General features: G+C 45.2%; 1 protein-coding gene across 10 annotated transcripts in view; it reads right to left on the reverse strand.

Annotated features, from left to right (window-relative positions):
- Window positions 1-14,820, reverse strand: part of SEPTIN6 (septin 6) — a 67,944-nt gene that overhangs the window by 23,983 nt on the left and 29,141 nt on the right. For all 10 annotated transcript variants that reach the window (XM_032620998.1, XM_032621000.1, XM_032620999.1 and 7 more), the window contains 2 exons: window positions 3,630-3,816; window positions 554-715 (listed from right to left, as the gene is read on the reverse strand). In XM_032620998.1, coding sequence (XP_032476889.1) covers window positions 554-715; window positions 3,630-3,816 — 349 coding nt within the window. The remainder of the gene's footprint in view (window positions 1-553; window positions 716-3,629; window positions 3,817-14,820) is intronic.

Consider the following 14,820-nt stretch of genomic DNA (forward strand, 5'->3'; position numbering starts at 1 on the left):
TTCTGCAAGCTATTATCTGTCTCCTTGAAATCACAACATTGACGATTTCGCAGCAACAGCATCAACACATTGTAAAGAAGGGGGAGTGCGGGAGTGAGAGGAAAGATGGCAAAGCGGTTGGTTGCGCTTTTTTTCTTCAATTCATTCACACTTAATAAAGCAAAGCGTAACCCTGAAATTTAAAAATAACATTTCTCTAGTCACCAGAAAAATTGGAGGCTATGTGTCCCAGGGGCAAAGGGCTTGATTATCTGAGTACAGATTAGCCTCGAGTCTCCAAAGCCAGCCAGCTTTTTCAGCCTTGCCTTCTTTCGCCGCATCAATTGGTCAGAGACAAGGACCGTTTGCCTTGCCGGCAGTCCCACGGGGGCTGCCTGGCCTAGACCAGTGTGGCATCGGAGAGGAGGGTGGAAGGAGAGGTCTGAATCCCTGAGACTCGGATAATGAAAGCTGACTACACTAAGATGGATGGTGACGTCTGACTGCTATTTGGTAAAATAATAATAATTAAGGGCAAATGGCCAGAAAGTTGAAGCCCTGTACTCCCACTCACGTTCATGGTTCCGTTGACCTCTGCCACCGCTTCATCATCCGTAGGAAACTGGTAGATCTGGACTCCATTGCTGACAAGCTCGCTGGTGATTTTGATTTTGAACTTTGTTAGCTCGCTCTTAGAAATGGCATCTGATTTGGCAATGACGGGGATGACGTTGACCTAGAGAAGGGAGGAGCAAAGCGGCGTCATTGTTGGTAATCTGCAGCTGATAGCGGCATGACCTAGGACTTCTACCAGCTGCCAGAGGGAGCAGCTCAACGCAGTAGTCCAGGACTGGCCACCTCCATGGCCAAACAGCAATATAATATACCACAATGAGTGCTTACTGTTTGCTGGGCACTGAACTAAGTGCTTTACAAGGATTAACACAATTAACCCTGACAAAAAACCCTCCCAGGAGGTATTAGTACCACAATGAGAAACTGAGGCACAGAGAGGCTAAGCAGCTTGTCCAAGGCCACAGAGCAGGTTAAGTAACAGAACTGGGATCCACATCCAAGTTCAGCCTTATTCCTAAGTCCACAGTCTTAACCTGCCAGCTCAGATCCAAACTGCTGAGCTATGCGATATCTTGATATCAAGGTCACTGCTTGGGTGATCTGAAGCAGAAAGATGAGAGTTGGGAATCGACAGTGGACAAGGGGAGAGGTGGCAACTCCTTGCTAACAGCAAATTGTCCCAGCCCATCGGCGCAGGCTAGCCCCAGCCAGTATGAAAGGAACCACATGCGAAGGGAAGAGGGGCGGGGCTCTGTGAAGATGCACACCTGGCCCTCTTTCTGGCAGCAAACATTGATGAACCAACCCACTTACGCGAAGACGACCCTGTGTTACCAATGTGATCTGAGACTTAGCCAAAAAGAGTTATACTGCTGGAGTCTCATGATTAATTTCTGCATAAAGAAAGCAGGTACAGGGCTTCCCTGGTGGCGCAGTGGTTGAGAGTCCGCCTGCCGATGCAGAGGACACGGGTTCGTGCCCTGGTCCGGGAGGATCCCACATGCCGCGGAGCAGCTGGGCCCGTGAGCCATGGCCGCTGAGCCTGCGTGTCCGGAGCCTGTGCTCCGCAATGGGAGAGGCCACGGCAGTGAGGGGCCCGCGTACCGCAAAAAAAAAAAAAAAAAAAGGAAGCAGGTACAAATGCCCAATTTTGGACAGCAGGAGAAAGGACTAATGCTACCCAAAGTTCAATCCACCTGAACCTCAATCCTTGAAATACCTCCAAGAAGTGACAAGGGTTTTACTGCTTGAGGGTATAGAAACCTACATGCCTGAGTGAGACACAGCACAGCTAAGCTCAAGTTCACACAGAAAGCACAGTTGGTCCTGCCAGCAGACTCCAATGGGCTGGCATGGATGGTACTTGGGCCCTGAAAAGAGCTCTAGACTTAAGACAAATCCCACCTCCTTTGCTCTTTGCCTCAGGAGCGCCTCTCAAGGCTGACACTGCAGCTTCAGGTGCTGGTCAAAGAGAGACTGCACCTTGGAGGCACCTCCCTTAAAGCCTTGGGGCGTGGGGACCGAAGCCCTTGGCAAGGTGGCAACGCTTTTCGCCACGTCCCCCATTGGCACGTTGTAAACACAGGCCTACCTAACTCAGCTCCTCCGCAAGGCCGCCAGCCGCATCACTCTGCTACCCTCTTCAAGACATGCGGGATGTGGCGACATTTCCCAAGCGGCCCGTTACTCGTGGGCAGTGAACTCACTGCTGTGAAAAACGAAAAACTGCTCCTATTTCGATGCTAGCTGAAACTCCGTTTTTATGGTGAATGTGCTACTAAACAACTGCATATAAAGTAGATTTTTTTTGTAAAATAAATTCCCTGGAGTCAGAGAGAGCTCCGTCTGAATCCCAGACCCATTACAAGTTGTCTGACCTGGAGCAAGCTACTTGACTGTGCCTCAGTTTCCTCCTGTGTAAAATGGGGATAATAATAGTACCCACCACACTGGATTATTGGAACGATGAAATAAAAACAATGCCTATAAAGTACTCATCACAGTGCCAGACACATATGAAATGTTAGGGGAGGAAACGTACTAGTAATTAGGCTTTTTAAAGAATCCTGTGGTCGGGCTTCCCTGGTGGCACAGTGGTTGAGAGTCCGCCTGCCGGTGCAGGGGATACGGGTTCGTGCCCCGGTCCGGGAAGATCCCACATGCCGCGGAGCGGCTGGGCCCGTGAGCCATGGCTGCTGAGCCTGCGCGTCCGGAGCCTGTGCTCCGCAACGGGAGAGGCCACAACAGTGAGAGGCCCGCGTACAGCAAAAAAAAAAAAAAGAATCCTGTGGTCGACTCTTTTGCACAGCCAATTCTTTAACATGAAGAATCACTGTCTAATTTATATCGGATGTGGGACTTGCATTTTTCAGTTTATCTTAAAGCAGGATGTGCCTGATTCCCACAGCCATCTTCCTTGGGTATGGAGGCAATATAACCTGAGTTCAAATCTAGGCTCTGCCAGGAGCTGGCTATATGACAATGGGCATGTCACTTAACCTCTTAGAGCCTCAGTTTTCTCTTCTATAAAATGGGAGGTAATGATAGTGTTTGCCTTACCGAGTTGTTGTGAGGATTCAATGAGATACTCCATGAGGTACTTTTACAGTGGTGACATATAATAAGGGTTTAAAAAATGTTAGCTGCTATGATAAAATTATTATTGATAATAAGAATAATAACTTTTGAAGTCAAGTTTGCATGTTTGATTCTAGTAAAGGTCAGTTAACATCAGGACAAAGGAAAAACACCTTTGCATCGCCAAAGCCTAAGGCCCTAGACCCAGACAGCCGTCTTGCTTGCATCCACCTTTATTCCCAAGAGGCATCAGGGCAGAAAGACAGCTCAGGGAAGACTCATGCCCAGTGCTGGGAAAACATCACAAAGCATACAACTCAGGTGCTGGGTCAATTAACATCATCTTTATGGAGGGACAGGGAATGAAGGGGAGGATGAAGATGCCACAAAACCTCTCCTGAGCTCTGGCATCTGCACTGCACAAGAGACCAGCAGGAGGGAGCCCAGCTTGCCCTGCCTCCCACCTGCCCTCGTCCCTGCCTCCCAGGCCTCGGTACCTTACTGTCCAGCTTCTTCATCGTCACTAGGTCCAGAGACTTCAAGGAATGACCCGTGGGGGCAATGAAGTACAAGCAGGCGTGGATGCGGGAATCATGGTAGTTGTGCAGTAACCTGCGAATCTTCAGCTCCTCCTGCAGGTAGGCCTCAAATTGGGCGTCGATGAATTCCACAATGGGCCTGTAGCTAAAGGAGAGAGCAGGGAAATGGCCAGACCACTTCAAAAACCTGGATTTTGATAGGCTTCGAAACTCTTATAGAAGTTGAAAATGTCCTTGGTAATCCGACTCTCCCCATCCAGCTGGATTTCTCCATCTCCTCTCAGTGGGGCCTCCAACTCCGTCAGACTGGCCACCTCTTTGGTCCCCACGTGAGCCAACCATATGCCCATCAGTGCGCTTTCTCTCTAGAATGTGCATTTCTCTCTTCTCATCCCAATCCTGCCCTCCCAGGCCTCAGGGCTCGGATGAATGCCCATCTCCTCCACAATTCCCCAGTTATGCCAGAAATCCCTTCTGTGACCCAGGAGTGTAAAACAGAATTATGCTATTGGATCGCTTACTGTTGCTTCACAAGGATTAGTGTTCCCTCAAATAGACTGTGTCCATGTGAAGGGCAGGGACAGTTAAGGGCCCTTCTCTGCCCCCATGGGGCCCCGATGCAGTGTGGAGCCCACTGGCAGTATCTGTGGATGGGCTGATTGCACACCAGGCTGGGCTCATGTCTCCACTTCCTGCATCTCCCCCGCAGTGCCTAATACTCAAGCTGGTACCCAGTGGTGGTCAGGACCTCTCCTTGACCCACTGCTGGGGAATCTTCCAGAACACAGTGGGTTCTGCTCAATCTTCCTGGGTTCGAGGCGCTCCCCACTTGGCTCCCCTAAGGTCCAGATATTTTTCCAGTTCTCATTTCCTGTAAGGTCGTGACTTTAAAATCTACGTGTTCGGACAAAATTTGGTAAAGATAGTCCCGCCTGCACAAAATTAACACATGTGCGCACACACACACACACACACACACACTGCACGCCCCACCCCCCAGCTCACTGAGTCTCCAGGCACGGCGCTCCCGCGTGGCTCCAAGTCTTGCTGGGAGTCTCCTCTCTGTCCTGGGAAGCTTCTCTGTTCTCTCCCAGGCCATTCCTGCCACCCCTGCAGCCTCTTCCTGCTCTAGCTAGGTCATCTTAGCCTCCGCCCTGCCTCTGTTCTCATCTCCCTGTCTGTCCGCTGCCCCTCCCTCCAGGGCTTCTCCCTTCAAGCTGGAAGAGGTTTAGCATCTGGCCCGGGACAGGGAGTCTGCAGAGACCACTGCGGGAAGGGAACACGATTGAAGGAGGAGCAGCAGCTCCCACCCTGAGCCTTTTTGAAAGATCCCGCTAGTAGAGAAGGCAAAAGAGCTTTTTTTAAAAAAGAATCACAGAATTCTAGATTCTGAGAGCTACATACAGAGAGAGCCAGATGATGGGTACCTCTGGAGCCTCAGAGAAAAATCTAAAAATATAGTCCTTTCTTTTTCCTTTGACCCCTATGAGTCAAACATTGTTCTGAAGGGTAAGAGCATCAAAGAATCTGTTGGTTGCAGAGATCCTTAGAAGGTTCCTGAAGAATTAGGAGTGGGGGCGGGGGGATACATCCCTTAGGTTTATCCAATTAATTTTCAGGTGACAGGCTCACTTGAGTGATCTAATTATGGTACTGCTACATTTTTTCCCTCCATTACATAACTTTTTTACTTCTTTTATTTTTGCAGTATGCGGGCCTCTCACTGTTGTGGCCTCTCCCGTTGCGGAGCACAGGCTCCGGACACGCAGGCTCAGCGGCCATGGCTCACGGGCCCAGCCGCTCCGCGGCATGTGGGATCTTCCCGGACCGGGGCACGAACCCGCGTCCCCTGCATCGGCAGGCGGACTCTCAACCACTGCGCCACAAGGGACGCCCCTGGACCATCTTTTGTTGTCATTCTACACATCACATGCCCCTTAGCCCTGCATGGTCCTGGTCACTCCCATGGCCTCAGTTATCACTGCCTCCTATCCGCTTCCTAGACACCCGGAAGTCATCCCAGTCTCCTTCTCCCACGTGCCAGTCCTCACTGCAAACGCAGCTGTCAGAAGCTCCCCTGCTGGAAACCCAGAAGGCCTGGTCACAGACATTATACTTGAACAGCACCATCTCAGCCATCAAAGCCAAGATACCATAAGGTCAGGTCTACTGGAACAGTGCCCAGAGTGACAACACCTAATCTACTCCATCCTTCCAGCCACCTCTTCCCTCTATGCTCACTGCTATTCCACTCTCTCCTCATGGACTCATCACCCCTCAAAAATGTGTCCACTGTGCCCTCTGAAACCCCTGAACCATGGTAAACAAAATTGCCTACCTCTTTACCACTCAGAGTGTGGTCCTTGAATAGGGAGCACTATGGTCACCTGAAAGCTTGTTAGAAATCAAGACTCTCCAGTCCCCAACCCAGACCTACAGGATCAGAATCTACATCTTATTAAGAGCCTCAGTGGCTTGTATGCAACTTTAAAGTTTGAGAAGTGCTGGCCTATATCATCTTCCTCTTCACAGAACTTGCCTTACCTCTTCACACTACTGGTAACCCAATTCTCCCCTGAGGACCCTGCAACCCTGAGGACCCCGCAACCCTGAGGACCCCATTGCCTGGCAGCCCCCTCCTATGTAGGCTTCTTTTTTTTTTTTGGCTGTGTTGGGTCTTCGTTGCTGCGTGCGGGCTTTCTCTAGTTGTGGCGAGCGGGGGCTACTCTTTGCTGCAGTGCGCGGGCTTCTCATTGCGGTGGTTTCTCTTGTTGTGGAGCACGGGGGTCTAGGTGCGCAGGCTTCAGTAGTTGTGGTGTGCAGGCTCAGTAGTTGTGGCACACAGGCTCAGTAGTTGTGGCACACAGGCTCAGTAGTTGTGGCTCACGGGCTCTAGAGCACAGGCTCAGTAGTTGTGGTGCACGGGCTTAGTTGCTCCGCAGCATGTGGGACCTCCCCGGACCAGGGATCGAACCCATGTCCCCTGCATTGGCAGGCGGATTCTTAACCACTGCGCCACCAGGGAAGTCCCCTGTGTAGGCTTCTTATTCTCCCACAACCTGTGTATGTTGGGCTCAGTGTGTGGGCATTCAGGTAGCCCCTCAGCGCCACTTCTAGGGCGTTACTCCTCTACCTCAGTGTAAAAAACTGTCTCCGTTTGAGGCCTGTTCCATCCTCTTCTGGTGGTGCCTGACCTCGTCTTTCTCCCTGTTCTGGTGACTGCAGTGTGCTTGAGGACAGGCCATCAACCTTCAGCCTCTTTATTCCTTGATCGCCTCAACTTCACCAACCTCCAGCTCCCTCTACTTCAGCCACCTACACATCATACCATTCGCCAGGCCAGCTTCACCCAAGACAGCTTCTAACGCCCCACTATCTGACCACCACTGCACAACTTCCCAGCTCTCCTATGCTTTCAGTCTGCCTAAACCTGATCTTTCACCTCATAGAATCCTCTGGTACCTTGACCTCTCCGTTATCTCACAGGATATCAACCCCCTCCTGGCCTCATCTCCTTCTCGGCCCAGGCTGACCCCCATAACTGATTGTCCAAAACGCTTTTGTCAACTCATCTCCCACCACACCCCTGCTTTCTACCCTCCTTGCCTAGCAAAACTGCTGGGCTGAATAAATTTCAGGATCTGCTTTCTGCTCCTACACCACTGCTGCTGAAGTTGACTCGAAGCAATCACAAAACTTTGGGTCTTGGGGACTTCCCTGGTGGTCCAGTGGGTAAGGCTCTGTGCTCCCAATGCAGGGGGCCCGGGTTCGATCCCTGGTCAAGGTACTAGATCCCATGTGCATGCCACAACTGAAACCCAACGCTGCCAAAATAAATAAATAAATAAATATTATACAAACAAACAAAAACCTTTGGGTCTTGGTACCCAAATTCCTGGCCTCCAACCTCATTATAGGCCTTTAAAACAGCACGACAATCCTTTTGCCCGGCCTTGATTGGCTCCATTCCTACTGCTTTCATTGACCATGCCAAACTTTCAACATTTTCCTCAAGCTTCAGAACTTATTCATGACCCCTTCCCTCTCACAAGACGGTATTATCTTCTACTTTATCAACAAAATCAAGGTCACCCAGCTCACACTACCCCAACCCACCTCACTCCCTCCCCTTCCCTGTTCCCCTCTGGTCTCTGAGGATGAAGGGTCCCTCATCCTGTTCAAGGTCCACCATCCCTTGTGTACCTGATCTTATTTCTTCCAGGCTCTTTGAGAACCTGGCTTCATCTATCAGCTCCTCACCTACTACTGACTACTCCCTCCCCGCAACCTATAAACAGGCTTAATTAAGTCTTCCCTCATCTCAAAAAAAAAAAAAAAAGGTCTGGGCTTCCCTGGTGGCGCAGTGGTTGAGAGTCCGCCTACCGATGCAGGGCACACGGGTTCGTGCCCCGGTCCGGGAAGATCCCACGTGCCGCGGAGCGGCTGGGCCTGTGAGCCATGGTCGCTGAGCCTGCGCACCACAACGGGAGAGGCCACAACGGTGAGAGGCCCGCGTACCGCAAAACAACAACAACAACGACAAAAAAAAAGATCTTTCCACAGCCCAGTCCTCCTCAACCACACATTTCTCCCCAACTACTGTCCTGTGTCTTTTCTTCCCTTAGCAGTCAGGTTTCTTTTCTGCACCTACCACAGGGTCTGGCATGTAATAGGTGCCCAATAAATATTTAATGCATGGATGGAGTAGATGAAAGAATAATCTACTCATTTATTTATTTTTACTTCTCGTTCATTCCTCAACGCACTGTAGACTGTTTTCTACCCTCACCAGCATCCTAGTTGAAACCTTCAATGGATACTTTGGGGCTTTTTTTGTTGTTGTTGTTTGAAGTATAGTTTGATCTACAATGTTGTGTTAGTTTCAGGTGTACAGCAAAGTGATTCAGTTATACTGTATATCTTCTTTTTCAGATTCTTTTCCATAATAGGTTATTACAAGATATTGAACATAGTTCCCTGTGCTATACAGTAGGTCCTTGTTGTTTATTTTGTCTATAGTAGTGTGTATCTGTTAATCCCAACCTCCTAATTTAGCCCTCCCCCGCTTCCCCCTTTGGTAACCATAAGTTTGTTTTCTATGTCTGTGGGTTGGATACTTTTGGTTTTAAATGATGAAAAGTTAGAGGTGTTTATTTTCTTTTTCCCATCAATGTATATATCATTCATTCATTCAACAAATGTGTACTGAATACCCACTCTAAGCCAGTTCACTAGCTTGTACTCATCCTGCAAGATTTCAAGACTTAGCCCAGTCATTCCTGATCACCTCCTCTCCCCTTTCAGCAACCTGCACCCTATACTCCCGCCACCAGGCTTGACTGCTGCTCTTCCTGTGCGCACAGGCCCCCTCCACATACCTCTGTTACTGTACTTACCACATTATGTAGAGTTTGCATACATATTTGCCCCCTCTACTCAACTACAAGCTCCTTAACTAGAGACTGTGTCTTATTTCTCAGTAGCCCTGGCACCTCACACTGTACCTGGCACACAGTAGGCATTTAGTATTTTATAAACTGAACTAGATCTCCCGCATCAATTGGTTACTATTTTCTATTTCTCTCACATCTGCCCCCTCCTCTCCATCCTGGAAGCTTCTGCTCCTGTTCAAGCCCATGTCATCTCTCCCATCCTCATAAAACTCACCTGTGACCTTCTTGCTTCCCTCCACACACTGCTTTATCTTTTTCCCAGCTCAGAAAAGCTTTTTAAAGGAGCAATGTATATCCACTTTATCTGCTTCTTTTTAAATTTTTTCAACTCTTTTTATTTTTTAAATTAATTAATTGGGTCTGCACTGGGTCTTCATTGCTGCACACAGGCTTTCTCTAGTTGCAGCGAGCGGGGTCTACTCTTCGTTGCGGTGAGCGGGCTTCTCATTGTGGTGGCTTCTCTTATTGCGGAGCACGGGCTCTAGGCACGCGGACTTCAGTAATTGTGGCATGTGGGCTCTAGAGCACAGGCTCAGTAGCTATGGCACACGGGCTTAGTCGCTCCACGGCATGTGTGATCTTCCCAGACCAGGGCTCGAACCCGTGTCCCTTACATTGGCAGGCAGATTCTTAACCATTGTGCCACCAGGGAAGTCCCCAAAATTTATTTTTAATTATGCAAAGAATACATGTACTTAATCTACCCTCCTCAGAGGTAACTACTAATAGCAGTTACCATTTTTACTTTGTTGATTATTCTTGCAGACTTTTTTCTCTGCTTCTATAAACAGAGAGAGAGAGAAATGTTTGTTTTACTGGGAAGGGGCAGATTTATACAAATGGCATCATGACCTGTGTATCATTCTTCAACTTCTTTTTTTCACTTAACAACATGTTTATGTAAGTATATATAGATCTAACTCATTCTTTTACACTGCCAAATACAGTTCCATGGTATGGTTGTACTATAGATCATTTAGTTGCCCTATTGGTGGAAATTTAGACTGTTTAAAAAAATTTTTTCGTTCCATAACCAATGCTGCAGTGAACATCGTTTTTCTATGCTTTTTATGAACATGTACAGTTGTTTCTCTAGGCTATATTCCTAAAGGTGGACCTGCTGGATCATAAGATATTCACATTTAAAATTTTAACAGATACCATCAAATTTGACCTTTACAAAATCTGTATCAATTTATACTCCCAGCAACATGAATAAAATTACCTGGTATTAATGGATATTATATTTTTATGTTTTATTTTTGCAAATCTGATAGATGAAAAAAAGACTTCATTGTTTCATTTTGCATTTCCCTACTCACTGATGAAGTTGAATGACCATCATTTCATATGTTGATGGGCCATTTACATTTCCCCTTCTGTCAATTACTTGTTTATTTCTCATTGAATTGTAGAAGCTCTTTTTACATTTTAGAAAAATCCTTTGCTATACAGGTTGCAAATATTTTCTCCTCATCTGTAGTTTGTTTTTACTTTTGTTTATAGTATGTTTCAATAGACTATTGACTGAAAAAATGCACAACCTAAAAGTTGAGAATTATGTTTTATTTGGTGGACAAAACTGAGGCCTTAAGCCCAGAAGACAGCTTCTCAGAGAGTTCTGAGGGACTGCTCCAAAGAGGTAAAGGAGGAGCCAGGATATACAGGGGTTTTTGCAACAAAAACCAGGTAGTCAGAACATCAAAAGATTACTGTTAATTAAAGAAAACCAGACATCTCAAGTTAATGAATGTAGCACTTTTCTATGTATGGGAAGAGACAAGAGTCTGGCTGGGCTCATTGAAATCATGCCTTTGACAGGCATCTTAACTATCCAGGGCCAGTATCCTGCTTTTCTCCACCCATTCTGAGTCCCCTCAGGGTGCACTGTTGCAGGTGGCCTCAGTGGCTGCTGGCTTGATGGCCTCAATATCCTTTGTTTACTGAAAAAGCAGGAGACATTTTTCATCCACAAGAAAAAGGTTTTTGTTTTTGTTTTGCTTTTAATTTTAACAAATTTAAATCTGTCAGTCTTCTATGACTTTTGGATCTTGTGTCATGATTAGAAAAGCCTTCTCTAAGGGGTCAATAGCACAATAACTGAGGCAGAAGAATGGATAAGTGACCTGGAAGATAAAATAGTGGAAATAACCACTGAAGAGCAGAATAAAGAAAAAACAATGAAAAGAACTGGGGACAGTCTCAGAGACCTCTGGGACAACACTAAACTCACCAACATTTGAATTATAGGGGTCCCAGAAGAAGAAGAGAAAAAGAAAGGGACTGAGAAAATATTTGAAGAGATTATACTTGAAAACATCACAAATATGGGAAAGGAAATAGTTAATCAAGTCCAGGAAGCACAGAGGGTCCCATACAGGATAAATCCAAGGAGAAACACACCAAGACACATATTAATCAAACTATAAAAAATGAAAGAAAAAGAAAAATTATTGAAAGCAGCAAAGGAAAAATAACACACAAGGGAATCCCCATAAGGTTAACAGCTGATCTTTCAGCAGAAACTCTGCAATCCAGAAGGGACTGGCAGGACATATTTAAAGTGATGAAGGAGAAAAACCTGCAACCAAGATTACTCTACCCAGCAAGGATCTCATTCAGATTTGATGGAGAAATTAAAACCTTTACAGACAAGCAAAAGGGAAGAGAATTCAGCACCACCAAACCAGCTTTACAACAAATGCTAAAGGAACTTCTCTAGGCAGGAAACACAAGAGAAGGAAAAGACCTACAATAACAAACCCAAAACAATTAAGAAAATGGTAATAGGAACATACATATCGATAATTACCTTAAATGTAAATGGATTAAATGCTCCAACCAAAAGACACAGACAGGCTGAATGGATACAAAAACAAGACCCACATATATGATGTCCACAAGAGACCCACTTCAGACCTAGGGACACATACAGACTGAAAGTGAGGGGATAGAAAAAAGATATTCCATGCAAATGGAAATCAAAAGAAAGCTGGAGTAGCAATTCTCGTATCAGATAATATAGACTTTAAAATAAAGACTATTACAAGAGACAAAGAAGGACACTACATAATGATCAAGGGATCGATCCAAGAAGAAGATATAACAATTGTAAATATTTATGCACCAAACATAGGAGCACCTCAATACATAAGGCAAATACTAACAGCCATAAAAGGGGAAATCGACAGTAACACAATCATAGTAGGGGACGTTAACACCCCACTTTCACCAGTTGACAGATCATCCAAAATGAAAATAAATAAGGAAACACAAGCTTTAAATGATACATTAAACAAGATGGACTTTATTGATATTTACAGGATATTCCATCCAAAAAGAACAGAATACACATTTTTCTCAAGTGCTCATGGAACATTCTCCAGGATAGATCATATCTTGGGTCACAAATCAAGCCTTGGTATATTTAAGAAAATTGAAATTGTATCAAGTATCTTTTACGACCACAACGCTATAAGACTAGATATCAATTACAGGAAACGGTCTGTAAAAAATACAAACACATGGGGGCTAAACAATACACTACTTAATAACCAAGAGATCACTGAAGCAATAAAAGAGGAAAACAAAAAATACCTAGAAACAAATGACAATGAAAACACAACGACCCAAAACCTATGTGATGGAGCAAAAGCAGTTCTAAGAGGGAAGTTTATAGCAATACAATCCTACCTTAAGAAACAAGAAACATCTCAAATAAACAACCTAACCTCACACCTAAAGCAATTAGAGAAAGAAGAACAAAATAACCCCAAAGTTAGCAGAAGGAAGGAAATCATAAAGATCAGATCAGAAATAAATCAAAAAGAGATGAAGGAAATGATAGCAAAGATCAATAACACTAAATTCTGGTTCTCTGAGAAGATTTAAAAAATTGATAAACCATTAGCCAGACTCATCAAGAAAAAAAGGGAGAAGACTCAAATCAATAGAATTAGAAATAAAAAAGAAGTAACAACTGAAACTGCAGAAATACAAAGGATCATGAGAGATTACTACAAGCAACTCTATGCCAATAAAATGGACAACCTGGAGGAAATGGACAAATTCTTAGAAATGCACAACCTTCTGAGACTAAATCAGGAAGAAATAGAAAATATGAACAGACCAATCACAAGCACTGAAATTGAAACTGTGATTAAAAATCTTCCAACAGGACTTCCCTGGTGGCACAGTGGTTAAGAATTCGCCTGCCAATGCAGGGGACACAGGTTCGAGCCCTGGTCTGGGAAGATCCCATGTGCCGCTGAGCAACTAAGCCCGTGCGCCACAACTACTGAGCCTGTGCTTTGAAGCCTGCGAGCCACAGCTACTGAGGCCCACGTACTGCAACGAAGAGTAGCCCCCACGCACCACAACAAAGAGTAGTCCCCGCTCACCACAACTAGAGAAAGCCTGTGTGCAGCAATGAAGACCCAACGCAGCCAAAAATAAATAATAAAAAAAAATCTTCCAACAAACAGAAGTCCAGGACCAGATGGCTTCACAGGCAAATTCTATCAAACATTTACAGAAGAGCTAACACCTATCCTTCTCAAATTCTTCCAAAATATAGCAGAGGGAGGAACACTCCCAAACTCATTCTACGAGGCCACCATCACCCTGATACCAAAACCAGACAAAGATGTCACAAAGAAAGAAAACTACAGGCCAATATCACTGATGAACATAGATGCAGAAATCCTCAACAGAATACTAGCAAACAGAGTCCAACAGCATATTAAAGGATCATAAACCATAATCAAACGGGGTTTATCCCAGAAATGCAAGGATTCTTCAACATACGCAAATCAATCAATGTGACACACCATATTCACAAAATGAAGGAGAAAAACCATATGATCATCTCAATCGATGCAGAGAAAGCTTTGGACAAAATTCAACACCCATTTATGATAAAAACCCTCCAGAAAGTAGGCATAGAGGGAACTTTCCTCAACATAATAAAGGCCATATATGACAAACCCACAGCCAACATCGTCCTCAATGGTGAAAAGCTGAAAGCATTTCCACTAAGATCAGGAACAAGACAAGGTTGCCCACTCTCACCACTCTTATTCAACACAGTTTTGGAAGTTTTAGCCACAGCAATCAGAGAAGGAAAAGAAATAAAAGGAATCCAAATCGGAAAAGAAGAAGTAAAGCTGTCACTGTTTGCAGATGACGTGATACTATACATAGAGAATCTTAAAGATGCTACTAGAAAACTACTAGAGCTAATCAATGAATTTGGTAAAGTAGCAGGATACAAAATTAATGCACAGAAATCTCTAGCATTCCTATACACTAATGATGAAAAATCGGAAAGTGAAATTAAGAAAACACTCCCATTTACCATGGCGACAAAACGAATAAAATATCTAGGAATAAACCTACTTAAGGAGACAAAAGACTTGTGTAAAGAAAATTATAAGACACTGATGAAAGAAATTGAAGATGATACAAATAGATGGAAAGATATACCATTTTCTTGGATTGGAAGAATCAACATTGTGAGAATGACTCTACTACCCAAAGCAATCTACAGATTCAATGCAATCCCTATCTAACTACCGCTGGTATTTTTCACAGAACTAGAACAAAAAATTTCACAATTTGTATGGAAACGCAAAAGATCCCAAATAGCCAAAGCAATCTCGAGAAAGAAAAGCGGAGCTGGAGGAATCAGGCTCCCT

This window comes from Phocoena sinus, chromosome X, assembly GCF_008692025.1.
Source record: "Phocoena sinus isolate mPhoSin1 chromosome X, mPhoSin1.pri, whole genome shotgun sequence".
NCBI lineage: Eukaryota > Metazoa > Chordata > Mammalia > Artiodactyla > Phocoenidae > Phocoena > Phocoena sinus.